The following is a 26,363-nucleotide window of genomic DNA, read 5'->3' as shown; positions in this document are numbered from 1 at the left end:
GAAGCTTTCTATCATCGTCTCCTTCCTCTTGATTGAATATACATTCACTTCAAGACATTTCGATCATCATTCAACACAATAACCAGTCAATCCATCCATCCATCAATCAATTCCTTCCTCCGTCACATCTCTCGTGTGTTTGATTGCTTAATTCCTTCCTTCCCTTCCTTCAGCAAGTTGGTTCCTGCATTTGCAACTCGCTTTCAAATTTCTCGGACCACCTTCTTCAGGAATTCTGATCATTAGCCACTTCGTCCTCCATTAAACAATCTTCCAACTTCACCGCAAATTTATTCATCTTCGATCAACACTTTCTGCATTCTTCTTACAATAATCGAACTAACAATTGCGAAGTCACTGTAGAAGCTACTTCAAATCAACCATGTTCTCCAAAGTCCTCCTCCCGGCTCTCGCAGTCGTCGGCACTGTATCTGGTACGTTTTCAATCTTTTCATCATTACATTCCGAGGTTGGATATTGTGCATCAATGGGCACCAGGAGATTGATCAATTCGATCTATGGTGGCTTGTGTAAACAGGAGAATGGCCAATCGAGATGATACAAGTACTAACTGGCATTTCTCCATCTAGCTGCCACAACCGCTTCCGTTTGCTCTCAAGCAACTGCCACCATCAGCAGTGCTGCTGATGCCACCGCTTTGGCTGGTTGCACAACCATCTCTGGTGACGTTGTTATCAGTACTACCGCATCTGGTACCATTCAACTCGATGGACCTGAACGTATCGAAGGTAGCTTGATGGTCGAGAACAACGGAGCCATTACATCTCTTTCAAGTACTTCTCTTACCACCATTGATGATACTTTCGGCTTGAGCAATTTGACTCTCTTGTCCACCCTCCAATTCTCCGTCCTTGACACCATTGGAACGATCAACTGGGCTGCTCTTCCAGCTCTCCCAGCTCTCACTTTCACCAACGCCGTTAGCACTGCCAAAAGTGTCACCATTACCAACACCTTCTTGAGCACCCTCGATGGTATCAACTTGAACACCGTTGACACCTTGAACATCAACAACAACAACCGTCTCAAGACCTTCAGCACCCAAGTTGGAAATGTCACGACTCTTCTCAACATCGATTCCAACGGAAAGAACTTGGATGTCAGCTTCCCTAACTTGATCTGGGCCGCCAACATGACCTTCCGTAACGTCTCCAGTGTCAGCATTCCATCTTTGGCTGTTGTTAACGGATCCCTCGGTTTCTACGAGAACTACTTCACCAGTCTCAATGCACCAAACTTGACATCCGTCGGTGACACTGCTAACGGACAAGGTGGATTGGCTTTCGTTGCTAACCCATCCCTCGCCAACATTACCATCCCTATGCTCGAGACTGTTGGAGGTGCTTTCCAAATCGCCAACAACTCTGCTCTTGATGCTATCAACTTCCCAGAGTTGACTCAAGTTGGAGGTGCCATTGATTTCTCCGGAAACTTCACTACGTAAGTTCTTACATGATGCGAGTTCACATGCTGAGGATTAGCTAACATTACTCTTCTAGCCCTGAATTGCCAAAGCTTAACGACGTTAAGGGTGGTTTCAACATGCAATCCACTACCTCCATCGACTGCAGTGGATTCAAGTCTGAGCACGACAGCGGTAACATCCAAGGTACCTACACTTGCAAGACCACCGCCAATGCTCAATCCGGAACCAGCTCCAGCTCCAGCTCTTCCTCAAGTGCCTCTGCCACTTCTAGCAAGGGTGCTGCTGTCTCCTACGGTGTTAACGAGGCAGTCATGGGTGTCTCCGTCATCGGAGGTTTATTGAGCATGTTGTTGTAAATCATTGGGACGTCGGCGTTTTTCCTTTAATTATCACATTAGACCTAATATGCCACGTTCTCTCTGTTTTACATGACTTTTCATAAGCTTTTGAGCGGTTTTCACCTTCATTAGGATCATTAGGGGCGTGTGCTTTGCATATCTATTGCTGTCAAGGTTGCTCTACTTGTGCACCTATTACATTGATGGTACACAGAAAATTCCATGAAGTTATTAAGGGGATGGGTGGGAAACATTAAGCTTTTGAGAAGAGAGAATCCGAAATTGTACATTTGAATATTGTTTCCCTGGAATTGAGAAGTGCAGAGAATAATAATGAATCTCTTTTATAAACCATAATACTATAATGTCTGTCTTTTATTTGTTACATGCCCTTGTGTGTTCTCGACCTTGCCAAGTTTTGATATGATTCAATGAATCGGTAATTGTAAGATCTACCGTGTAGTGTATCAGGAAGTTGATTAGATAGCGGGTCGTCTCGATCCTTGAGTTGATTAGTGTGGGTCTTGAATCAAGTATCGTTGTGTAGTTGTGTGAGTGTGTCATTGGAGAATCATATTGCTATTGGGATTGATATTCTTGGTACATTGAGTCATTTGTCTTATGTTTCAGGTTTGCATGTTTTGTGTTTACATGTGTTAGAAAATGTGGATGTGGATGTAGATGTGTGTTGTTGGGGGGTTTTTTGAATAAAAAAATCATGATTCTTATTTGGTAGGTAGGTAAGTTTGTAGGTAGGTGGGGAGAGGGGGAGGGAGAGGGATTGGCATGGGTAGGGATGGGTTGGGTTGGGTTGGGTGAGTGGGCAATTGCTGGTTGAGTGGTGATGGGTGGGTGATAGCTGGGTGGTTGGCTGTTGGCTGTTGGCTGGTTGAGTGGTGATGGAAATTTATGGTTGATGTGTAGGTGAATAGTGAGGTGAGTAGTGATGGAGTGGTGATGGATAGGTGAGCTAGGTGATTGGATCCAGTTTAGTCGGGTGTGGTGTGGTGTATTTTTATGTGGTGTCTTGGAAGGGAGGGGGAGGGAATGAGAGTGAGGAGGGAGAGGAGAGTGAGGAAGGGGACGAGTAGCTAGGGGAGAGGAGAGGAGAGGGGGAGGGGAGATATTGGGTAAGGATTGAGATTTATAATGTAGTATAGGTAGTATAGGTAGTATAGGTGGAAAGAAAGAGGATTAGAGGAGAATAATGAGTGTTCACGTGAAATGAGATGGGAGAGGAAGCGTAAGGTGATTTGGGGGGAGAAGAATGATAAAAGGGGTGAGAGGAGAGGAGAGGAGAATGTGAAAGTGGTGAGATGGGATGAGAGGAGAGGGATAGGCTGGATAACGGATGATGAAGGGGAGAGCTGAAAAAGGTGGGTTGTAGCCAGGTGAGTCGACGTGAGGGAGATGGGTAAAGGAATGAGAAGTGAGGAGATGGTGATTATGAAATGGGATGAGTATTGGAGGGACAGTCAAGTTGAGATGGGTGGATATGAAATGGGATATGAATACAAGCCGAGATGAAATGCGATGTACCGTGCAGTATGAACACAAAAGGAAGCATATAATACAGAGTCTACAGTACCAAGTGAAATACAAAAGACAATTGCATAAAGGGTCCTTGTAGTTAGGAGACTATGGAAGTAGAGTGTTACGAGGTAAGGTGAGTGCTGCGAGGTGAGTGATATGAGATGCGTGAGACAAAATGAGATTATGTATATAAAAACATTCACAAAATACTCAAAACGCAAAATACTCAGATGATTGATCAATTAGTCAATTAGTCAATCAATACATAGTATATGAATGCGCAGATAGCTAGACAGGTAGATAGCTAGACAGGTAGATAGCTAGACAAGTAGATAGCTGGACAGGTAGATAGTTGAGAGGTTTATATATTTAGATAGTTAGGTAGATGACTAGATCAGATTAGATGAGATTGTATAATACGATACGTTAGATAGAAAGGATGGAAGATAGAAGCTAGATGAAAACTGGAAGTTGGAAGATTATGATTCGAATCGAGATCTCAGTACAGGATGATATGTGGGATGGATGAATGAATGAATGAATGGGCGAATATGGAGTGATCTGCTTAGCACGGATCTTGCGGTTATAGTGACGCGCAGATTAGAAAGATGATGAGGATAGATGGGTAGAGGGAAAGAAAGATGCATGTGATGTGATGAATAGGGGGAATGATGTACTCTAGTAGTGTACTCAGTGGCAGGTGGCTATTCATTCACCATTCTACCATATCAGAGGGGTATGTATTTCTTGAAAATTTTCATTGAATTCTAGCTGTCAAAAAAATGCTTTAAAATCAAGACACAATTAGATGTATAAAAGAAAATCAAAATTTGTAGTACATCTAGGAAAACATCTACACAAAGGTATCATATCCAGGGACAATTGTACGCTTCATCATTCCCTTGAACGAAATAGAAAGGTAACTGGTTAGCCTCCTCTACAATTTAGCCTTAGGTTGCTTAAGCATAGTATCTGCCACTATTCTCCTTTGAATCTTTCCTGTAGCTGTCTTTGGCATAACATCCGAAAAGTATACCTGTTTTGGCACCTTGAACTTGGCCACTTTGTCCGCAACCCATTGCTTCAACTCTGATGCAGTCAATTTTTGATCTGGCTTCAATACGATAGCAACACCAACATCTTGACCATACATTTCATCGGGTATAGCAAAGCTGACAGCTTCGGAAACAGCAGGGTGACGGGCTAGGACATTGTCTAGTTCGATAGGAGAGATCTTCTCGCCTCCTTTATTGATAAGTTCCTTAATGCGGCCAGTGATAAACACATATCTATCTTTATCCATTTTTCCTTGATCACCAGTTCTGAAAAATCCTTCTTTGGTAAAGGACTCCTTGTTGGCTTTCTCATTGTTGAGATAACCTTTCGTGACGTTCTCGCCGCGAATAGAAATTTCTCCTTCAGAACCAATTGGAACTTCTTTACCCTCGCCATCAAGAATTCGTACTTCGACTCCTTGACCAATTCCTACAGAACCGGGTTGACGTTTTCCAGGTGGAAGAGGGTTTGATGTCATTTGGTGGGAGGCTTCTGTCATAGCGTAGGCTTCAAGGACGGGAGCGTTGTATGTTTCTTCCAGAGCGTGGAAAGTGGTTGGGGAAAGAGGGGAAGAACATGATCGGATGAATCGAATGTTGGGTTTGGTTGTGGGTGGTGGATTCTTCAAGAGAATTTGATGAATAGTTGGAACAGCAGTATACCAATTTGCTTTGTGTGTAATGAAATCGCTCCAGAATTCGGAAGCAGAGAACTTAGGGGGGACGATGACAGAACCACCGGACATTAATGGAGCTAGGAAACCCGCTAAAAGTCCATGAACGTGGAATAGAGGCATAACGAGCATGGTACGATCCGCAGGAGTAAGCTTGTATGTAGCTTGTATGTTTTTCATAGTTGTAGTGAGGTTCCTGTGTGTCAATGGCACAGCCTTTGGTCTTCCCGTTGTTCCACTGGTATGTAAAACCAAAGCAACATCATCTGGTTGCGCCTGCTCAACCTTTTGATTTCCTTTCCCCTTCAATTTCCCCTCATCCTTGACATCCAACACAACCTCACTGCCATTCCAGTAACATTCTGCAATAGCCGCATTATATTTTCTTGCAGCCCTCACAGCGGGTCCATCTTTCTGAAACGAATCCTTGGGAACAAGAGCAACTGCTGAGCTCAAATCATCAATATAGAATTCGAATTCCTCTTGCTTGTATGCGGAGTTGAGAGGTGCAGCAATTCCTCTTTGCCATGATGCTGCTAAGAAGGCAATAATGAACTCATAGGTATTTGGTAGAGCAATTGATACTGCAGCTTGCGGTGTGACACCAAGCTTGGCGAGCTTCTTTTGAAATGAGGATATCTCGGCGGTGAGTTGTTTATAGGTAATGGTAAGAGGTTGCTTTCCTGGAACAATAATTGCTGTGGTAGTATTGCCTGTGGAGAAGGAATTGGCGAGGGTAGCAGCAGACATCTTGGCCTGCGTGGATTCGTAGACGATGGTTGGTCGAGACGACGATAATCGTTGTACTATACAAGGTATGAAATAGAGCCAAGATCAGAATGTAACTTGAAGAATCCGAAGAATTAACGAATAAGGTATAAAATTGTTCAAATATCGTCCTTTTGTTTAAGATAGGATGGAAGAGAAACTTGATTGTCACGCATGAGATTAATAAGAACCATTCCCAGACTTTCTAAGCTTTCCGAGCTCGCAAAGGTTCCGCGCCTCTCCTTAACTTCTTATCCACGGCGTCCTTCCCTTATCGGAAAGAAGCTCCTCGTCACCTGACTTTGGTGACATCTACTAGGTACAGCCTTATGCGCCAGGCTGTGGTTGTTTCGCAAGCAACTGAAATTCAACATTCAACGGTCTCTCTAATTAATTGCTTTTGTTTTGCATGGTTTATATATCAATATGTCTAATCCTACCAATGCTACTCCTGCACGGAATGGACTTTCTCTCTACGCAAACTTGTTAGATCCGTCATCGAGTGATACGCCCGGCTCCATTACCAAAGGACCTGTTGTTTTCAATTCAGTGGAAGATGAAGCTACTAAGAAACCCCAAATTGATGCTGGTATGCTATGAATGATTTGAATCCAATCTATGTTTCTGCACAGCTCACTCAATGTTTGAATAGCTGCCCTTAGATTTCAACCTACGAGAAGACCACAGCTTTCTCAAAAGCTAAAAGCGAAACCATCATTCCCAAAAGCTGCCATTGCCAGTCTGAATGCCAACGAACCGAGCAATGTAGTCGCGAAGACTGCCACATCCAATGCTGCCAAACCAGCTTCTAAGAGCACCTTGGCCGATTGGGCCGCTGACGATGATGACGTGAATGGATTCTATGTTGGAGAGAAAAGGCAAAGAGGTGGCAGGAAGCGAAGGAAGAAGAATAGGGAAGAGCAGGCCGTGGCGCAAGATTGGGACGATATCTACGACCCTTCACGGCCAAATAATTACGAGGAATATAAGAATAGTGATGAGAAGGTTCGAGAGGTACGAGAGTGGAAGGATAGACTTTATGCTCATAGAATGGCGCGGAAGACATCAAGTGATAGTGACGACGAGGAATCATACCGTCCGAAGATTGGTAGTAAGCAATCTCTTTTTGTGCTTCTTTTTTCTCATGGGACTAATGATTTGCAGACCAATTTGCCCCACCTCCGAATTATTCATTTGCTCCACCCCCAATTGATTCTCCTCCCAAGAATCGTTCCAAGTCCCCACAAAGTGACTCTTATAGTCCTACACTTGGGGCAGAATCTAACCCACCTCCTCCACCCCCCGAAGATCAGCCATTACCTCCACCAGTACCATCATTAGCGGGGGCTATTTCCAGAGCACCAGTGCGATATAACTTACCGCCGGCGCCAAGTGATCTTCCAGCTTCGGAAGCAGAACTGGATCAAGCTCTTGCAGACGAAGTAGACGGGGAAGATGAGGGAGAAGCCGATGAGAATGCACCAAAATCACTTCGTCCGGGTCAAAAAGGGTTTGCAGAGCGTCTAATGTCTAAATATGGCTGGAGCAAAGGCTCAGGACTGGGGGCCGATGGCTCTGGTATGATTACACCTCTTCAGGTCAAGCTTGACAAACGTAAAAATAAGTCTGATGCAGAAGGCGGTGGGTTTCGAGATGCGGGGGGCAGAGGAAAGATCATTGGTGGCAAGAAGGTCATTAAAGAGGAAGAAACGGGCAGATTCGGACCGATGTCAGAAGTCATAGTGTTACGTGGAATGGTAGATAATATGGATTTAGATGAGGAAGTAGAAGGCTCGGGGGATGGGGGTCTGATGCAGGAAATCGGGGACGAATGTGGTGAAAAGGTATGTTCGTTTGTGGCAATGGCTGAAAAACATCCCACTAACAAGCTTTAGTATGGACGGGTTGAACGAGTCTATATTGATAGGCAAAGTGCCCCAGCAAAAGTCTTTGTCAAATTCACTAATCAGTTGTCAGCTCTGAGGGTACGTAACTCAATTGCCACTGTTTTATTGACTGTAGCTAATCTAGACAGGCTGTTAATGCGCTCGAGGGGCGTATATTTAACGGGAATACCATATCAGCTTTGTTTTATGATACGGAAACTTTCGAGAAGGGTATCTATGAATAGATAATTAAATTTTGTCCATAAATCAATGATTTTCGAAGTACTGTTTTGTCTTATTGTGCATTATTGCCTGATTGTTGCGCAAATATTTCCATGGGTAGTCCCGTTGCATGTCATCTCGGCTTCGATCTTATCACATTTTTCTCATCTTGCATATTCATTTATCGGAACAACATGGTCGCCCGGATAAGCGTCCTTGGCGATCGACCTCCAGCTGGTAAAATCACGAGTGATGTAACGTGGCTTCGGGATAGTAATTTCAAGAGAAGACCCGTACCAACAATACCTTTGTCAATCTGCAGCTGGATCTTAAGAGGAGTACTACTGCCCAATCGGGATGTGTTCCTATAGTCTCAATTCCTAGTTTGTTATGTCATCGAGCGATTTTTGATATTGCTTTGGTATTTCGGCTAAGTTACATGAAATGTACTACCCCTTTCAATTTGAATTGCCAAGAAGAATGAACTAAGTACATTAAGAATAGAAAATCAGTATTCTGTTGTATATGGAATAGATTGGAGGGCTTATCATGAAACTTTCCTAGAATTCAGTGATTTCTCGATTTGATCGTAGTCTTGGCACTCCAGCGCCTCGTAACTATGATTGCTATTGTGTTCCGGTGTAGCAATTCCATAGCTCATATCCCAGCCTTTGTTACACCATGTATCTTATGCAGCTTCTCCCCAAAGAGGTTAGGAGGACAAAAGGGCAACCTCAAAAGTTGTAACCTTTTGATATATCTATTTCTACTCTTTTTGGAGTCGACATTTCTCCTCCACAAGTTCCATTGAAGAGCATTCTCTTGTTCATCAACAATTCGCTGCTATCAAGTCTCGAAAGTTCATACTCAATTGGTACTATTCATTCACTCAAAATGCCGAATTTCACAGACACTTCAACCTTTTCCCCAGCGCCATCTTGTGCGTTACACCCTCGTTCACCTCTGCTATCTGGGATGTCTGATCACACGTTGGGTGTAATTCTACCCACATTGGTTTACATTATCGGGAGTGTAGTCTTTTACATCGTCAATGAGCTTGAATTGTTCAGCAACTATCGCATCCACCCAGCGAAGGAGGAACTACATCGAAACCGCGTGTCAAAGTTGGGCTGTCTTCTTGTTGTCGTTCGTTATCATGTTATACAGATCGTGATAGGAATACTTCTCACCTACAACAACGGGCCGGAGCTTGTGGAAATTGGAGGTTGTGAAACATATCAGTGGGTGCGACGGGTTAGAAAGTGTCTTACGGTCATCCCTTGGGCATTGGCACTGCTCGGTTTGGATACTCAAGGACTCATGTCAAAATTTAGCAAAACACCTTTGCTGTCACATATTTCGGCAAACAGTCATGAGATATTATCAAGCCCGACATTTACTGCCATTGAGTGGAACTTGGCGCGTATCATAGTTTCTTTCGCGATTCCAGCGATACAGTTTCTTGTGTATCTCGCAGTTGTCGATACATGGATCTATTTTATGCATCGTCTCTGTCACATCAACAAGACTCTTTATCGTACGTACAGGCTCCTCTTTTTGCAAATCCTTTTCACTCGAATTTATCTAATTGAAAATCTTCCTAGGAATTGTACATGCTCAGCATCATCAACTTTACGTTCCGTATGCTTATGGTGCCGTATATGCCCATTGGCTCGAAACTCTTTTTATGGATATATTGAGCTTTACCTTAGCAAACGCCATTTCAGGAATTTCAGTTCGTCAGGGGATGATTGTGACATCTCTAGCGACATTAAAGACCATCAGTGATCACTGCAATTTTGTATTTCCCTGGGATCCTCTCGGGTACATCAATGGAAACAATGCAGCATTTCACGATTTGCATCATCAAAGTTGGGGTCTCAAGGTCAGTGAGATTTCGGATCTTAAGACAAAATTGTTTCTTCTGGAGATACTAACACGAGTCTACCTAGTACAACTATTCTACATACACCGTATTTTGGGATAAATTCTTTGGGACCGAATGGACTGATACTACAGGGGCAAACATGCGTTACGCTCGAACTCGCGAGTTGGTTAAAGCTCGTAAGGAGATAGACGAGGTTACAATTGTGCACCCGAAAGCGGCTTAGAGGAGATTTAGAATATCTACCTCCGGAGATAAAGCATTCTGTACCTCGGTGTTGGAAATATATGGAGGGTTTACCTATTCTTTGCAGCCAATGTGCCCAGCAGTTCAGACTGCAATTTAATTTCAATTCGTCGGATTTTGAATCTTGGAGAATGTTTCAGTCATTCTGATCGAGTTTTTATCTTAGATAGATAATAGCCAAAAGTGTTTCAGTTTTGAAAGTCAATACAGTGGTCAGGATAATTTCAATTTTCAACAGTCCCTGGTTGCTGGGCTGCAGTCCGGACTACCGAAAACACTGCACACAATGTTCATGACTTCCATCAACTTGTATCTCAAACTTCTACTGATAGACTACCAGACTCGTTTAATCGATCACGGAAGAGATACCCGTTTTGTTTAGGCATAGCGCTGGGTTGTCACACCTAATTAGTTTTATCAATTGTGTGCCGCGTTTCCATCATCGTGTCGGTTAATGACCCCTGACATTCGTAACCTGATATTCGTAAACAGTATTCTTGAATGTGATGAGCAATGCAGCCACAAATAAGTCAATACAGCTGAATCGTACAGGTGCATACTATGAGCGCCACCATGGGTTTTCTCTTGTCGACGTAACTTAAGTATGCATGGCTACAAATCGGGACAATGTTAAATGCACTTATCATGGTTGTGTCGTGAATACAGCCGGGCAAAAAACTACATGGATACGGTTCACCGAGAATTTCTGCTATAAAATAGTATTTCAGTATGAATTTCTTGGAGTCTCAACTAAATCTCCCCAGCGTTGAAGCTTTTCTCTCACATCTTTGGTACAGCTATCATTCAGAATGGATACTCCAGTGGCAAATACCTCTTCCTTCACCCCTACCTACACGGTGGCATCTCCTCACCTCTATCCTCGCCCGCCAATGTCCTCTCACATCTCTGACTTCCACCTTACCCTTCTACTTCCTGTCTTGACATACTGGCTCACTGCTCTTTTCTGGTCTATCGTCTCATATTATAATATCTGGTCTAGCTACCGTATTCATACACCGGCCGAAATCGAAAGTCGCAACCGTGTCACGATTCCTCAAGTACTGCGCTCTATCCTCGGACAGCAGCTATTCCAGACGGCATGGGGATTGTTCTTGGGCTACTGTGTTCTTGGCACTCAAGAGATGGTAGGATCAGAGGATTATGACATTGCTATGTGGGCTGAGAGGGTTGTGAAAGGATATTCCTGGATACAGTGGGGCTTGAGGATGAGTATGATGGGCTTAGGATTGGATCTTGCGAATTCCAAAGGGTCTTTGCATCTTCCGGTTCGTGTTAATATCACCACTTCTGTAAGTTGATTCACCCGGCTTTAGTATCTTCGTCAAAGACTAATGTGTGCAAAGGATGGAAGAATCATTGCATGGGAGATAGTAGTCGCGCAAGTGATATATAGGCTTCTTGCACCCGCAGCTCGATTCGCGATTTGCATCTTCATCAGCGACGCATGGCAATATTTCGGACATCGTGCCTTTCATGAAAATAGATGGTTATACCGTATGTATCATGGTTTTATCTCTCAGCAATCTTTTCCAAATTGCTAATCCGTTCCGGCTCATCAGGAAATATTCACTCCCTACACCATCGCGTTAATGCACCTTACGCATTCGCCGCATTTTACAATACTCTTACCGAATCATTTATCATGGATACCTGTGGTATCAGCGTCGCGTTTTACTTTTCCGGACTTCACATGCGTGAGGCTTTAGTCTTCTCTGTCATCAGCGTATTGAAAGGCGTCGATGATCACTGTGGATACAGACTCCCATGGGATCCTATCCAATGGTTGGGCGAACAAGATACTTCGTTTCATGACATCCATCACCAGACTTGGGGTGCTACCGTAAGTTGCTGATTGTCCCCTGGAACTTCTTCGATGATGAACTGGGCTTAGACTTGGAAAATTAAAACTGACTATTTATTTAATGAATAGACAAATTACTCGCAGGTTTACACAACATTCTGGGATCATGTTTTGGGAACGATTTCTAGAAAGACTCCGGAGGAGATAGAGGAGCTTTACAAGAAGGGAAGAGAGAATGCGGAAAAGGCTAAGAAAGTCAATTAAGCTTTACGGATAGAGCGGACTGGTGTAGAATTGGTTTAAACAGCCGATGTTGGTGAGATGGTGCTTGAGGATTGAGGGTGGAAAAAGTTGATGGTATGCATATGAAGTCGATGGATGTTTGAGTGGATAATTTTCCTCGTGTTTAATTTATGGTGATATTCTATATTTCAAGATTTTGTGTACCAAATATGGCTTATGGAATACTTCTCTCTTGCATTGTTCAGCTTAGTTCGTCAAAAGCAGAATGAAAATCTTGTTAATCATACTACTCTAATCTTGATTGCCCTCCAATATATCATCAGAATGATTGGTTCGGTCGTTCAAATGCTTGTTCTTATCTTGTGTGCGCCGTACGTGTTACAGTGATTTGTAGGTAGCTGAAGCCGGATTTTGAAACTACTGGTATGTATTGAATCTCTCAATACTATCACCAAAAATGATGTATTGCGAAGAAACGATTGTTGGGAACGAGGGGGGTTAATGAGACATGGCGTTGCCACATTCCCACTTGTGTTCTAATGGATTTTGTGTTAGATTAAGGGTACAGTTCACAAGTACACATATTTTGCCTGTCTCACTCTGTAACCTGTAGTATACTTGCACAAGTACCGACAGTGTGGATGTGAAGTACAACATTGTTTACACAACAGACGTGTTCTTAATTACATAACGAAATTACAGTTTGTTACTTTTTGTGTTTCTCGCACAGAGCTAGACATTAAAGGAAAACTTAGATACATATATGCAACGAACAACGAAAACAAACCACAGAGAGATGCGTATTGTAGATGAATCAAGTTGTAAAGAAAAAGATAGGAAATTTACATTTATAAATCAAGTTGTTTGACACATTGACGTTGCCAAATTTTCACCAAAGAAAATGGTTGCTATTTTCAGTCTATGCCAGGCTCATAGTTCCAACTTTCTACTCTTCTTTAAAAAGATAGCCTCCAGTGAAAAACAGCTGTTGTAAAATTAGTGAAATTTTCTGAAATGGAAGAGAAGAAATGCACGTACACATGGAATTGCCCCAGTTAGTGAAAAAATGCCCATAGCTAAAGTCATAGCCTTCCAGCCAAATTGTGTAATCAAGGCACCGGCAAATACTGGACCGAATATGGTAGCGGCAGCCATGGAACAGTTGAAAAGAGCGTACGCCTGAGCATAAGCCCCGCCAGGACCAAATTTGCCTGGATTTGCGATCTCGATTTCTCCAACTACTAGAGACAAATCGGCGGCCACAGGTGCTACGATAAGAATAAGAGTACACCCTAGAGATCCAGATTTAGTAGGCGAACATTAAACTATTGTGGGAAGATAAGAGTTGAATGTTTCATACCGCAGATAAACAATAGAACGCACAACAGGACCTTTTGCTCATCTGTATCATTATCAACAAGTCGCAGAAGAATCAATGGCAGTGCTGTGAGAGTACATCCAGCAACAGCGATCCAACGGGGGCCCAGACGATCAGATAATGCACCGACCAGTGGACCTCCAAGTCCTGGGATAGCTATGCACAAAAATATGAGACCGGCGGCAAGAGAACTCCAATGAAAGGTCTCTTTGACAAACAATGCGAGAACGCTGTCAAAAGTTGCGAGAATAGAAACGTTAACAAAGATACCGTATATGGCGGCAACAACTCGTGGTGAAGCGAGTAAGGTAATGACCGGTGGAAGACTCCAACCCTTAGAGTCTTGCTTTCCATTCTGCTTTCTATGAGGGAGTAGAGCGCTAGATTCGTCATAGTTAGGTATCCCAAATCCAGGAGGGGTGGAATTCGCAGTGTTGGAAGAATGTTCCCAACTATCAACACTCTCCGAAGTGTTACTTTGAACCTCATGCTCTGTAGTAGAGGTGTGAAAGGTTCCGTTGCCTTGCACTGTTGGAACTTTGACACTCTTGCCGAGATATTTTTCGGCTGTTCGTTTTTCGATCATAAACATACGCAGTATGATATCGATAACGATGAGTCCAGCAGCCATACCAAACACAGCCATATAGCCAGCCTTGTCATAAACAATACCTCCAAGCAGAGGGCTGATTATGAGGCCGACACTGGAACAAGACAAAGCTGTGCCCATCCACTGTCCAATATTTTCACTTCCAACAGTGTCAACTAACAGAGCGAGTCCAACAGTATATACGATAGCAGCCGAGAATCCTTGGAACATTCTACTAACGACAAGAAGCCATGCCTTCTTTGCAAACCCAAATAGTAGAGTTGCAGCCGCGAGGATGAATAAGCCAGCAAAGTAGGTTATAGATCTATCGGCAGTATGGTCCGCGAGCCATCCACAAATTGGAGATCCGACTACGATAGCAGCACCGAAGACTGCGAATATGAAAGAAGTCCACCATTGCACTATTTTCAATCAGCGAATGGTCAAGTCTTGACGTTTCCTCACATACCTTCCTCTTCCGGCACACCAGATCGTTCTTGTAGACTGAATGGAAGAACGGGAACTACCTATTCATTGTCAGTACAACTTAGTATAGATTTGGCCACTCATCTTGTGGCATTATCTATATGAACGGTATAAACGATGAAATGGGGTGCCTACAACACCATAGAGGAAAGCATCCTAGGTCACGTTAGATATCAAAGACAGTACGGATCATCATTTGACAAGCTTACTGTGAATATGGCACAGCACACTGTAGTAAGAATAAACCAGTCAGAGGATCGATATTCAAGAAGCCATGGAACCTTCTGAGGCTTTGAGCTTGCACTCTCGATATCGGCTGTCATCTTCAATATTTTCCGGTTGTTTGATAATTTGATTCAGTATGAACAAATACAGAGACAAGTTTTCGAATTCGAAAGTTGGCATCAAATTTTTCACAAGTAGAAATAGACACGTATTCGCCAAACTTACATCATCTTCTCTATTCCCAAACAGATCACATTTTATTGCCAGGCCAATCATCTTGATTGCAGGCTCACGCCGAGGCTTCTGCCACTTAGCCCCCCCCTCCATTGCACTTTTTCAGCTTGCCCACTACTTCGGGTTGATGATTTAACGAAGTATATTATCATGAGACACTTGTCATCACTAAGCGAAATCTGGCACAACCTTCTGATCCATTTGTGTGGTCGGCGATAAAACCTATGGCTTGGTTTGATGAACGATCTGCGGCTTCGCTGGGTTAAATGCAGGCGAGATTTTCTGGGACTTGCATACGATACTGCTCACAACACCAAATAAACACAGCAAGTACAACAGAAAGGGCCGAAGTGCTACCATACTAGCTTTGTGCAACCAGTCAAGTGGCGTACATGAGCCGCTTGGCACAAGTGACCAATGTGGGAACGCCGACATATTCAATATTCCATTTACAGTGTTGATACAGTACCACCATTTCTTGCTAGCTATATACACAGTCACAATTCCATGATTGTCGAGTATCGCCCGTGAACATTACCTAAACCAAAGTTCTCAAGCCATTAAGATGGGGGAACCAACGATCAACTCTGACATCACTTTCAAAGGATGGATGGGGCTTGACAAGAACGCTTTAATTGATGGGTTGAAGTTAGCTCCATTCGAGCCTAAGAAATGGGAAGAGACCGACATAGATGTCAAGATTACTCACTGCGGTCTCTGCGCAAGTGATTTGCATACTTTACGAAGTGGATGGGTAAGAAATTCTATACCTTGATTGATCTAGTCTGATATTTTCTCGAGTAGTGGCCTACCAATTATCCTTGTTGTGCCGGCCATGAAATTGTTGGAGAAGTAACCCGTGTCGGGAAAGCTGTTGAGCGAAACATTGCGTTAGTACATCCTATAAACTGGTAGAAATTATGTCTGTCTGACAGGGAACAGTATTGGTGATAGAGTGGGAATTGGCCCAATCATTTACGTTTGCGCCCAGAAAGATTGTACAGAGTGTAGCTCAGGTATGCCTAACTACTGTCCACGGAAAGTTGCTGCGTATGAAGGTTTTCTTCCTGATGGTAGCAAGACTTTCGGTGGTTTTGCAAATTACTGTAGAGTTCCAGGCATTGCCGCCATCCGTATTCCTCAAGCGCTAAGTAGCGCTGTGGCAGCTCCATTGCTCTGCGCCGGTAGTACCACGTTTGGTCCACTAGTGGAACGTCAAGGAAAAGGAAAGCGAGTGGGGATAATTGGTGTTGGAGGTTTGGGTCATTTTGCTGTCATGTTCGCAAGGGCATTGGAATTTGAGCATGTTGTTGCGATTTCACGACGAGAGAGCAAACGCGATGATGCCATCAAGCTGGGTGCACATAACTACATAGCTACCGAAGACGAGCAGGATTGGGCAGAGAAGTATGCAAAGTCACTTGATGTGATTATTTGTACAGTATCATCCGCTGAGATGCCACTGAATAAATATCTGGGGCTGCTCAGGACGGGAGGACATTTCTGTCAAGTTGGTTTGCCAGACGACTCCCTGCCGGCGTTTGACATATTTGGACTGGTCGAACGAAATATCTCGATTCATTTCAATGATATACTCTCAATCAAGGGAACAGAAGACTTGTTAGAGTTTGTATTGAGAGAAAACCTTCAGCCATTGGTTGAAGAACGAAAAATGAGTGATATAAACAACGTTTTGAAGGAGATGGAAGCTGGAAAAGCGAGGTATCGATACGTATTGGTGAATAATGATTGAGCCAACTCAAAGGGTAGGCTCGATTAGATGGAATAACTTTCAGAATAATTCAGAAATTCAGATCAATTGAACATTTAGAAAAGTTTCAATACGTGAAAACCGATCAGTAGAAAGCGTGAAGTTGTAGTACCAGCTTCACCGCCTTGTTCTGCCACTCAGTCAAGGTAAATCACGTGCACTTATCAAAATCTCCCCAAGATCACAAACCACTCCTTTCAATTTTTCCACATCGATTGATAACACTTCGGAACTTCTTCAACCCACTTAAATCAAGCCAAGGGAAAAGAAAAGAAAATATTGATGACCGTCACTATGATCATTGAAACAAACAAAGCCTAATTCCTTGCCTGAGCTCCCAATCCCTCAGCAGCTTCTTTGCACTTAATCAGAGCACCTGCAACAACAGCTCTCACGTTTCCCTGTTCAAGCGCTAGTACGCCCCTGATCGTTGAACCACCTGGAGTGGTAATATTCTCCTTCACAGAAGCTGGATGTTCTCCCGCCAACACCAACGCTGCACATCCTTTCATGGACTGTGCTGCCATGAGCGTAGCATCCTTTCTCGTCAGACCGAGTGCAACAGCGCCATCAATCAATGCGTCGAGGATAATTGCAAAGAATGCCGGAGTCGACGCACCCAATGCTGTACATGTATCGAAATTAGCAGCAGAGATATGCTTAACTTTTCCAATTGATTCAAATAGCCAATCGATCGCAAGTAGATGGCTAGCTGAAGTTGCTTCCGGGGTTTCGATGACGGTGATGGATTCGCGGACAAAGGAGGCAGTATTTGGCATTGCCCGAGCAATTGTAGCAGGATAATAACTCTTACCCCCTACAGATTGGAGTACGGAGTCGATATCCGGAATCGTAACACCCGCAAGTAGGCTAACGAGGACTTTGCCCTGTAATTGTGATCGGATAATGGTGGTGGCCAGACAACTTCGTAAGTCTCCGGGCTGACAAGCCAATACTATGACATCGGCTTCGTGAAGAGGAGCGCGCTGGTCGCCATGGTAGATGGTTACCTCTGTGTCGTAAGCTGCAAGAGAGAGTTCCAATCGTGCAGCAGAAGCAACAGTGCGGACACAAGCCATGAAGTTATTTGGTACATGGGGTTGGTTTGATACCGGACAAGCTGAGTTGGCTTTCTTGCTCTCTTCAATGTGCGTCAGTATCCCGCACAATAGCGCAGTTCCGAGGCTTCCTAAAAGAAGTTAACTCTTGATTTCAATCTCAACGCCAGTGGCTTTTTTAGAGGAGATCTGTACCACATCCTAGGATTGCTAGTGTCATCGATGCACCAGTCTCATTTGGAGGAGTCTCGTTCGGGGTATTCTGTGATTCGGACATTTCTGAAGAATACTTTCAGAACTCAAAAAATTGATCAAGGTGCTCCCGTGTAAATTCGGAAATCTCGTTCCTAAATACCTTTATTGTGCTTCGTGTCCCATTGAATTTAACCTTGCAGCTCATGTACCAGTCACTCAATTGGTACAAACCCTTGGACTCGAATAGAGAAATGAGCATTTTATTAGTTTTAAATTGCTAGTGGTACGAGAGGAGCATGCGAGAATGATACCATAACTGCAGACATTGATGGGATACTTCTGCAAAACACCTTATTCTACATATTGTATTGGCTCTAATACTAAATGCTGTGCAAGTGCTCCGTCGTTGCCAATTTACACGATGACTTTTATCCGCAAAAATTCGGGCTGGTATGTAGTACAAAGGTTTAAGATGCAGCCGAAAGCCGAATGTGGCATGTAGTACACAAGGTGGCTGGCTACCCGTATCACGATATATCTACGCGTTGCCGAAAAGCCTCGATTTTAATTCCCTACAATTTCACAAATTTTGTAGCGGAGCATTGTGCTTGTTTCACGCGTCTTGTTCGACTTGAACATGTCCCGGCAGTAATCTATGACAGCAACGCGGAAGTACTAGTGGCTTGTACCTTGTGCAGATCAAACGCCTTCGAGTCTAGTACTTTTCAACCCGAAGCTAGGAATCTTTACGCGTTTCTAGCTTTACTCAAATATCTTAATAAATCCATTAGTTTGAATATAGGGATTCTAAAAATAAAGCATCTCTCAAGTAATTACTATCTCCTCATTATCAACCCAGCAATTCCACGAACAGAACACGAACATTACATGCCCCGACAAGCTCTAGATTAGCGGGCTCGTCTATCTTTCCGAGTTCGATCCACAGTACCTCCACCTATCTATCGTTAGCTGAGTCCGCGTCAAGCCGGCGTAGTCGTGACGTAACTCTTTTATCCTGCCACAGGAATTTATACCCCGGTACATGGAACACGATATGATGCATTCCGGAAAGCAGAAAAGCTTGAGGAAATATCGGGAAATAGACAGACGTATGAGAGCTAGCTATCTAGCCAAAATGACACATACATACACGCATACACTGCTCTAGAATTTTACACATACATATAACATATACACATACATAAGCACATGCATAACACAAGCGAAGAAACCACAACATCAACCATCCACACCTCAATCGATCTCATTCCCGTTCCTAAAATCGACTCTTCACTAGTCTCAGATCGACGGGTTCTCTCGCTACACCTATCCTGCATCTACTCAGATATCCAACCCCATATCCAAATCCAATTTAAACATTCCCATTCCGTGAAACGAGGGGTTTATCAACCCTCACACCCACCCACCCGTTCACACGCCGCTGCAAATTTAATCAAAAGGAGAATCAGGACGTAGCAAATTGTCGATACATTTACTAAAAACTCCCGTTCCTGCAACCATAACCAACCCATCAGCAATCTCAGCTCAACGGGTCCTATAGCGAGCTTCCGTGAAACGAGGAACTTATTGAACCTCCCCCTCCCCCCCATGTACACCCACTCACTCGTCAACTCACCACTGCAGCCGTAACCAAAAGGAGAATAAAAACACAGCAAATTACCGATACATCCGCTCACTAGCGTGCAGATGAGCAAATAATTTCCAATGCCGTGCGTGATTCGCAAAAAGCTGATCTAGGTGTTTTTCGCCGCCGGATATATTCATATTCATATCAATTACCTACCCAGATACCTATGTAATTACCAAAACTTCGCAGTCGTGGAATAATATCATATATCCCAATCCCAGTAGGTAATTAGATTAAACACCAAATACTACCTACCCATTCAGGAATTCTCAATACCCAAAAATAACGTCACGCAAATAGTCAAAGATAATCGAAGAAATCACTCCTATCTTGTCGTATGGCTATTTAAATAAAAATACAAATACAAATAAAAGATACAGTATCTGAAACACCACGCGTAACAGTGCACGAAGGAGGGTACAAAGCAAGAGAAAGGAAGAAAGAAAGAAAGAGAGAAAAAAGCTGCCGTCGTTAGATGAATCGGAAGGAAGGAAATAATTTGGTGATCGGTATTTCATCTTACTTCAGATCTCGGGATAATATTGTGTATGTTGTATGTGTATGTATGTGTATGTAGGTATCAGCTGTATCTCACCAAGCCATCTACGGTTCCCGCCGAGGATAGATGTACTTCGAACTTGCAAACTCTACTATGTACGTATAAAATCCAACAAAACCCTATTCTATTCCACGAGAGAAAAGAGAAAGAAGTCAAAACGAATCGTGCAACTCCTTCCACTTCCCTCATCATATTCAAAGTCATACTCACCGTCCCAAATCCCCGCGTGAGATATCAGTGCCACCCAAATCCTCACGAAATGTCCGATCCAACGAGTTTGCAACCGCAAGCTTGTTTCTTTCCCATCCTCGATTTGACGCTCGATCCATCGGCAGAGAGATATTGGCAAGCGGTCGAGGTCCCCGTTCCAAATATTGCTCAGTTGGATCGGTTTTGTAAAAAACATGAAGTGGCCCCGTTGACTTTTTTCAAACTTGCGTGGGCGCTTGTACTTCAATGCTACACTGGGAGTAGCTCTGCGGCTTTTGGACTCTTGGAGCTGCCGATGTCAGATACAAGAATGAATCTGGAGTTAACATGTGGAATCGGTAGCATCAGCGATTTTCACGTCGAGCTTGAGGGGGCTGGTTGCATTACTGAGGTTCTACGAGTAATTCAAGCAATTTCCTCGCAAGATGGAGATCCTCAATCTACACTTCTTTCTGGCGGTGACAAAAGTACAAGTACGGGGCTGTACAATACTGCTTTGCAGCTCGAAGAATCGAAAACTTCGACAAACTTCAATTCCGTTCCAAAGAACCGGATATCCCCAGACAGCTATGTAAGTACAAAAAGATATGCGACTAGATTTCATGACTAATTCGAGATGCAGATTGAGATACTACTCGACATAAAGCTCGATGGTAGTACTGCCACTGGGCATGTGTATCTACAGCACCTCCCGGCGAAATTATCCACCATTGCAGCAACAAATGTGGCCCATACCTGTGCGAAAGCGATTCAATGTATGCTGAGCGACCCATTCCAACCAATAGAGAGTATCGATCTTCTTACGAAACGAGACTTGGAACAACTACGAGGATGGGAAGCTCAACTTCCCGAAAGAGTAGATGCATGTGTACATGATCTTGTGCTGCGGCACGTAATATCAACGCCAAATGCTCCTGCAATATGTTCCTGGGATGGACAATTGACCTACGACGAGTTGGAGAAAGCAACGTCTATTTTGGCATGTCATTTGATTGATCATGGTGTCGGACCAGAGGTTCTGGTGCCAATTTGCTTTGAAAAGTCTGTATATGCGATACTGACCATGCTTGCAATTTTGAGGGTTGGTGGAGCATTTGTTCCATTAGATCCATCACAGCCTAGAGAGCGACATGAAGCTATTATGAAGAAAGCGAACGCAAAGATGGTCATTTCATCGCCGCAAACCGCGCATAAATTCAGCGGGATCGCAATACGAAATATAAACGTCTCAGAAGGTCTAATGGCAACACTACATGTATCTCTTAAAGATCGCTTGCCAATAAAGGTCAAAACATATAGCACAGCTTTTGTTCTGTTTACTTCAGGAAGCACGGGCGAGCCCAAAGGAATTGTTCAAGAACATGGCTCCGTCTGCACAGCCTCGCTTTTTCACGGTAAAGCCTTTGGGTGGAACTCCAAGTCTCGTGTATTCCAATATGCTGCATATACCTTCGACGTAAGTATGATGGATATCTTCACTACACTCATGTTCGGAGGATGTGTATGCAGTCCTTCTGAAGATGACCGCCAGAGCAATATCGTCGGTATCATGAACACTATGCAGGTAAATTGGGTGCTCTTTACCCCATCTTTAGCAAATTTGATCTCTCCTGAAGATGTGCCTTGTCTTGAAATTATGGCACTTGGCGGCGAGGCAGTAACACAGGAAAATATAAGCAGATGGTCCAATGATGTCGCTCTGTATAATTGTTATGGGTGTGCAGAAGCTTCCCCCACAGCATTTATTCAACTGCGTTCGAACAATAGAGGCTCGAATCTTGGAAAACCGTTTGGGCAGGCATTGTATTGGCTGGTAGATCCAAAGAACCACAACCGCATAGTTCCAATTGGTGCGGTAGGAGAATTGCTTGTTGAAGGACCCACTCTCGCTCGTGGTTATATCGGTGACATGGACAAAACAAAAGCTGCATTTATCAAAGATCCAAAGTGGCCATCAGAACTTATAGGGACGAGAGCCCGACGTTTCTACAAGACGGGAGATCTTGTACGGTACACTTCCGACGGATCCCTAGATTGGGTTGGGAGAAAAGACTTCCAAGTGAAAGTTCGAGGACAACGAGTTGAACTTTCAGAGGTTGAATACAATATCTCAGCTTATCCCAACGTTACTCTAGCCATGGCCACAAGTCCTAAGATTGGAGCTTTCGCAAAATCTCTCGTGGCAATAATTCAAATCGATGCGAGTTTAGAGCCGACTTCGGCTATGAATGTTCTCTCCTCGGTTAGCAACCACCGATTGTCTGCAGCGGGTTTCAGCATTGCCGATCTTGATCAATTTTTGAGGAATAAATTACCGAATTACATGGTGCCAAGTCATTGGTTTGCTGTTGAAAAAGTACCGCTTTCTGTTTCAGGAAAGATTGATCGAAAGTCAGTAGAACATTGGCTTTCACAACTGAATCGTGATTCTGCAAATCCAATCCTTACCAATGGCCTTTCCAACGGTCATGCCAACGGAGTCATCAATGGCCATAACAACGGCCAGAACGGCACTTCCATATCCAAAGAAAACATAGTCGGTTTCAAGATATCCAGAAAACTCGCCTCGCTCGTTTACCACACAGACAGCCAGGCCAAATCGAAGCTGATTGACCAGGACATTACTTTGGCAACAATTGGTCTTGATTCTATTCAAGTCATCAGTTTGTTGATGTTCATCAAGCAAGAATTTGCAGTCAAGCTTCACATCAGCGTGTTGCTGCATCCGAAGGCAACAATTCGTAGTGTTACGCAACATATTGAGGACCTCAGAACAGTGGGTGTTAGTCAAAGTATCGAAAAGTCTGTTGATTTAAGAACAGAATTTCAGATGTATAAACAGCAGATGGATACAAATCGGTGGGGAAGAGATCCATCGATACAAAACGTTTTCTTGACAGGGGGAACAGGATTCCTCGGATCTGAAATGCTGCACCAGCTCTGCACTCGCAAGGATATCAAGAAAATAATGGTACACGTTCGTGCGAAAAACTTAAAGGATGGCCTGCAACGGATTAGAAAGGCAGCAATGCAAGCAGAATGGTGGTCAGATTCGTATCTCGAGAAAATAGAAGTATGGCCTGGAGATCTTGGAAAACGTCGCCTAGGTTTGAACTCGGACCAATGGGACTGCCTAACCGGAAAGTCAGATATTTCTCGACAAGTACATGGCATTATTCACTGTGGTGCCAAGGTGCACTGGAACTGCGACTTTTCGTCTTTAAAAGCAGCAAATGTTGACTCAACTTGGATCCTCTTGAATATTATGAACGAAACACCATCCATCTTAAAGTTCGTATTTATATCCGGAGGGTACAATGGGCCATCGTTAGCAGAGAAGTATCTTTACATGGACGACGACCACATCAATGACATTCTCCCTACTGAATACGCGAAAACAAAATTCATCTCACAGCGCCTCGTGCAAGAGTACTCACAGACCAGTATTCAGAATCGCAGTCGGGTCTTTGTTGTAAAACCTAGTTACACCATTGGTACTCCTAAGCTGGGTATTGCCAATACCAGTGACTTTATCTGGAGACTTGTTGCAAGTTGCATAGAAATCGGGAGTTTCAATGAAGCAGACGCCGATTCCTGGCTTTTCATTTCTGATGTCGGTAACGTGGCCAAAATTGTGTTAGATTGCTGTGATACAAAACAGAGCGTTTCTTCCGATCCGTATATTGGAATGAGTGAAGGTCTACCCGTTCGTGAGTTTTGGTCTATTCTGGAAAGAAATTTTGGTTACAAAATCAAACCATTGAGACAGGCTAAATGGCTGGATGCTGTTTACGCCGACATTGACTCTAAGCATGAGATCCATCCCCTTTGGCCTTTAATCCAAAATTTGGAGAAGGAACAAGGAAAATTAGGCATGCCTATAGATGAAATACCGCAGGACGTAAAACTTTCTACTCCTTCGAGGATTGAAGCTGCCATTCGTAAGAATGTTGAGTATTTGCGCGAGGTTGGCTTTTTACCAAAAACACATAAGTATTGATCTTGTTTATAGAATAGAGTTTAATAGTAATAATATATCATATCGAAGCTCAATCCGTGCCACAACTTATTTCACTGAAAACTTCGTTGCATACCTCCATACTCTGCCTTGATTCCTACACTCCCATAAGAGATTAGGAGGCTCACACATTCTGTGCAAGTCCAGAATCTATCCACCGTTAGCGCTCAGTTTACATTTCTTTAGTGTTTTTCATCCGTCCTAGAGACAGTGAAACAAAGACACCTACCAACTTGTATTTTCTGTCCTGTCATGCTGCTGTTCTTCGCGATGTCCACGAATGCTTGAGCACAATCTTCGATGTCCGTCTGTTTTTTTAAATTGAGTTTTTAGTAAACTCTCTCCTTGACCGATCATTCATCATACGAATATTAGTGGGGAAGAAAAGGAAGAGAGAGTAAGTTGGAAATAGGGAAATGCTTACCACCCGTTTCAAATATGCTTTATCCTTCAGTTTCTCCTGATCTTCCTCCGAATATGTCCTCCCCTGTGTAATTCTAGTGTCAGATTGATTGCGGCCGTCATTAGTCAAAGGTAACACTTGTGATGACTCCTGCGTCTAATGTCTCCCACAAGAACACTGCTCATAAACCGGGATTCACGCCAAAACTACCCGCCTTGATTAGGAGAAACATAGAGGAAGATTATGACATACCCATTCTGTAAGTACCAAACCCGGCAACACGGCATTAACTCTTACTTTTGGTCCCTGGGTAGCAGCCAAGCATTTCATCAAATGTAATTGTGCGGCTTTTGTCACGGAATATGGCATGCAACCTGTTTTCAACTCATCAGCCTGGTCTCTAGAGATTGGATCTTACCTCTAGATGATCATATGAGACGAAGCAAAGAAAAAAACTATAAGACTTACTGCCCCCAGTAATGACCCCCGCAATACTGCTCGTCATGATGAATACTCCTCCCTCATCGTTCGCCTGAAATGTAGACAACGCCTCTTTCAACAAGATAGACTGAGCCACCACATTCGTAGCATAGCATTTTTGCCAGTCATCTGGGTTAGGAGCTGAGAGATCGGAGAAAGTCGAGAACCGTGTATAGCCCTTAGTTGTTAGAATCGCCCCTCTGAGTTGGGCAAGGTGGACGAAGAAGATTCGTGTACTTACAGCATTTGATATGATGATGTCCAGCCCTCCAAACTCCTTGATTGTTTCCTTCACCACAGAAATGCAATCGGATTCTTGACTCATATCCTACCACCAGCTTTGTCATTAGCCTCATTTATCAAATTTCATCTCATGTCTTTCACTACCATCCCCTCATTTGTCACTTTACTGAAGGCCACTTCTTCTTATTCTACTTCCCCTCTTCGACACCCAAAAGAAAATGAACCCACACCCATCAAACAAATGACCTTAACCCCCCACTCCCTCTCCATTCTCTCCCTCATTTCCTGCGCCTTCTCCCCACTAGAAACATAGTTAATAGCAACATTACAACCCTCCGCCGCAAATTTAAGAGAGATGACTTCGCCTAATCCTCTTTTTCAGCCACGAATTAGTATACAGTCATACCAGCATACAGCGTATTGTGTATTTCAGTGACGCTACAAAGATAACAGATCAAGCGTTGATGATGGAATGATTGTGGGGAAATGCGGGGTTCACTCACCGGGTTCCACCTGTTACGAGAACGTTTCTGTTGGTGAGTTTGTAGGGCATCTTTGCTATCTTTGCCTGGATTCTTTGGCTCTAATCGAATTGGATGGTTAAAGATGAGGTGAGAATGTTTGCGTGGGATTCACACTCACTCTCAAGATTGGTCGGATGGATGGTGGAAGTAAGAGGTGAGTGAGCACTAGGTATTCATCGGATGTTCCGTGCCGTTGTCCTTATCGGTATGACAACTCCGTACG

General features: G+C 43.6%; 11 protein-coding genes across 11 annotated transcripts; 6 read left to right on the top strand and 5 right to left on the bottom strand.

Moving 5' to 3' along the window:
* Nucleotides 1–382: 382 nt before the first annotated feature.
* Nucleotides 383–1,803, top strand: Bfra_011227 (putative gpi-anchored cell wall organization protein ecm33 protein; the record flags this gene model as incomplete). The annotated part of the gene is made up of 3 exons (XM_037341558.1): nt 383–434; nt 591–1,461; nt 1,521–1,803. The coding sequence occupies 3 exons, from the start codon at nt 383–385 to the stop codon at nt 1,801–1,803; spliced, it is 1,206 nt and encodes a 401-aa protein (XP_037188370.1).
* A 2,452-nt stretch (nt 1,804–4,255) lies between these two features.
* Nucleotides 4,256–5,797, bottom strand: Bfra_011226 (putative peroxisomal-coenzyme a synthetase protein; the record flags this gene model as incomplete). The annotated part of the gene is made up of 1 exon (XM_037341557.1): nt 4,256–5,797. One exon carries the CDS (start codon nt 5,795–5,797, stop codon nt 4,256–4,258), a length of 1,542 nt encoding a protein of 513 aa, XP_037188369.1.
* Nucleotides 5,798–6,241: 444 nt separating this feature from the next.
* On the top strand, nt 6,242–7,946 carry Bfra_011225 (putative g-patch dna repair protein; the record flags this gene model as incomplete). Its single annotated transcript, XM_037341556.1, has 5 exons — nt 6,242–6,404; nt 6,468–6,926; nt 6,980–7,659; nt 7,711–7,800; nt 7,851–7,946. The coding sequence occupies 5 exons, from the start codon at nt 6,242–6,244 to the stop codon at nt 7,944–7,946; spliced, it is 1,488 nt and encodes a 495-aa protein (XP_037188368.1).
* Nucleotides 7,947–8,817: 871 nt separating this feature from the next.
* On the top strand, nt 8,818–10,034 carry Bfra_011224 (putative sphinganine hydroxylase protein; the record flags this gene model as incomplete). The annotated part of the gene is made up of 3 exons (XM_037341555.1): nt 8,818–9,460; nt 9,528–9,808; nt 9,876–10,034. 3 exons carry the CDS (start codon nt 8,818–8,820, stop codon nt 10,032–10,034), a joined length of 1,083 nt encoding a protein of 360 aa, XP_037188367.1.
* An 829-nt stretch (nt 10,035–10,863) lies between these two features.
* Nucleotides 10,864–12,140, top strand: Bfra_011223 (putative sphinganine hydroxylase protein; the record flags this gene model as incomplete). The annotated part of the gene is made up of 4 exons (XM_037341554.1): nt 10,864–11,364; nt 11,419–11,569; nt 11,635–11,915; nt 12,006–12,140. The coding sequence occupies 4 exons, from the start codon at nt 10,864–10,866 to the stop codon at nt 12,138–12,140; spliced, it is 1,068 nt and encodes a 355-aa protein (XP_037188366.1).
* A 925-nt stretch (nt 12,141–13,065) lies between these two features.
* On the bottom strand, nt 13,066–14,895 carry Bfra_011222 (putative mfs transporter protein; the record flags this gene model as incomplete). Its single annotated transcript, XM_037341553.1, has 6 exons — nt 13,066–13,104; nt 13,158–13,411; nt 13,480–14,508; nt 14,556–14,613; nt 14,708–14,728; nt 14,782–14,895. The coding sequence occupies 6 exons, from the start codon at nt 14,893–14,895 to the stop codon at nt 13,066–13,068; spliced, it is 1,515 nt and encodes a 504-aa protein (XP_037188365.1).
* A 358-nt stretch (nt 14,896–15,253) lies between these two features.
* Nucleotides 15,254–15,466, bottom strand: Bfra_011221 (uncharacterized protein; the record flags this gene model as incomplete). Its single annotated transcript, XM_037341552.1, is given in 2 exon segments — nt 15,254–15,313; nt 15,329–15,466. 2 exon segments carry the CDS (start codon nt 15,464–15,466, stop codon nt 15,254–15,256), a joined length of 198 nt encoding a protein of 65 aa, XP_037188364.1.
* Nucleotides 15,467–15,596: 130 nt separating this feature from the next.
* Bfra_011220oa (putative alcohol dehydrogenase protein) lies at nt 15,597–16,784 on the top strand (the record flags this gene model as incomplete). Its single annotated transcript, XM_037341551.1, has 3 exons — nt 15,597–15,785; nt 15,836–15,921; nt 15,974–16,784. The coding sequence occupies 3 exons, from the start codon at nt 15,597–15,599 to the stop codon at nt 16,782–16,784; spliced, it is 1,086 nt and encodes a 361-aa protein (XP_037188363.1).
* A 335-nt stretch (nt 16,785–17,119) lies between these two features.
* Bfra_011219 (putative pyrroline-5-carboxylate reductase protein) lies at nt 17,120–18,137 on the bottom strand (the record flags this gene model as incomplete). Its single annotated transcript, XM_037341550.1, has 2 exons — nt 17,120–17,991; nt 18,056–18,137. 2 exons carry the CDS (start codon nt 18,135–18,137, stop codon nt 17,120–17,122), a joined length of 954 nt encoding a protein of 317 aa, XP_037188362.1.
* A 2,384-nt stretch (nt 18,138–20,521) lies between these two features.
* Nucleotides 20,522–24,472, top strand: Bfra_011218 (putative hc-toxin synthetase protein; the record flags this gene model as incomplete). Its single annotated transcript, XM_037341549.1, has 2 exons — nt 20,522–21,043; nt 21,095–24,472. The coding sequence occupies 2 exons, from the start codon at nt 20,522–20,524 to the stop codon at nt 24,470–24,472; spliced, it is 3,900 nt and encodes a 1,299-aa protein (XP_037188361.1).
* A 142-nt stretch (nt 24,473–24,614) lies between these two features.
* Bfra_011217 (putative short chain dehydrogenase reductase protein) lies at nt 24,615–26,169 on the bottom strand (the record flags this gene model as incomplete). The annotated part of the gene is made up of 8 exons (XM_037341548.1): nt 24,615–24,640; nt 24,720–24,798; nt 24,915–25,049; nt 25,146–25,267; nt 25,362–25,551; nt 25,615–25,701; nt 25,845–25,989; nt 26,120–26,169. 8 exons carry the CDS (start codon nt 26,167–26,169, stop codon nt 24,615–24,617), a joined length of 834 nt encoding a protein of 277 aa, XP_037188360.1.
* Between the last annotated feature and the right edge of the window lie 194 nt (nt 26,170–26,363).

The sequence above is a fragment of the Botrytis fragariae genome (assembly GCF_013461495.1).
Source record: "Botrytis fragariae strain BVB16 chromosome Unknown tig00000225, whole genome shotgun sequence".
Lineage (NCBI taxonomy): Eukaryota > Fungi > Ascomycota > Leotiomycetes > Helotiales > Sclerotiniaceae > Botrytis > Botrytis fragariae.
Note: the sequence above shows the minus strand (reverse complement) of the source record. Positions and strands in the feature narration are given on the sequence as shown.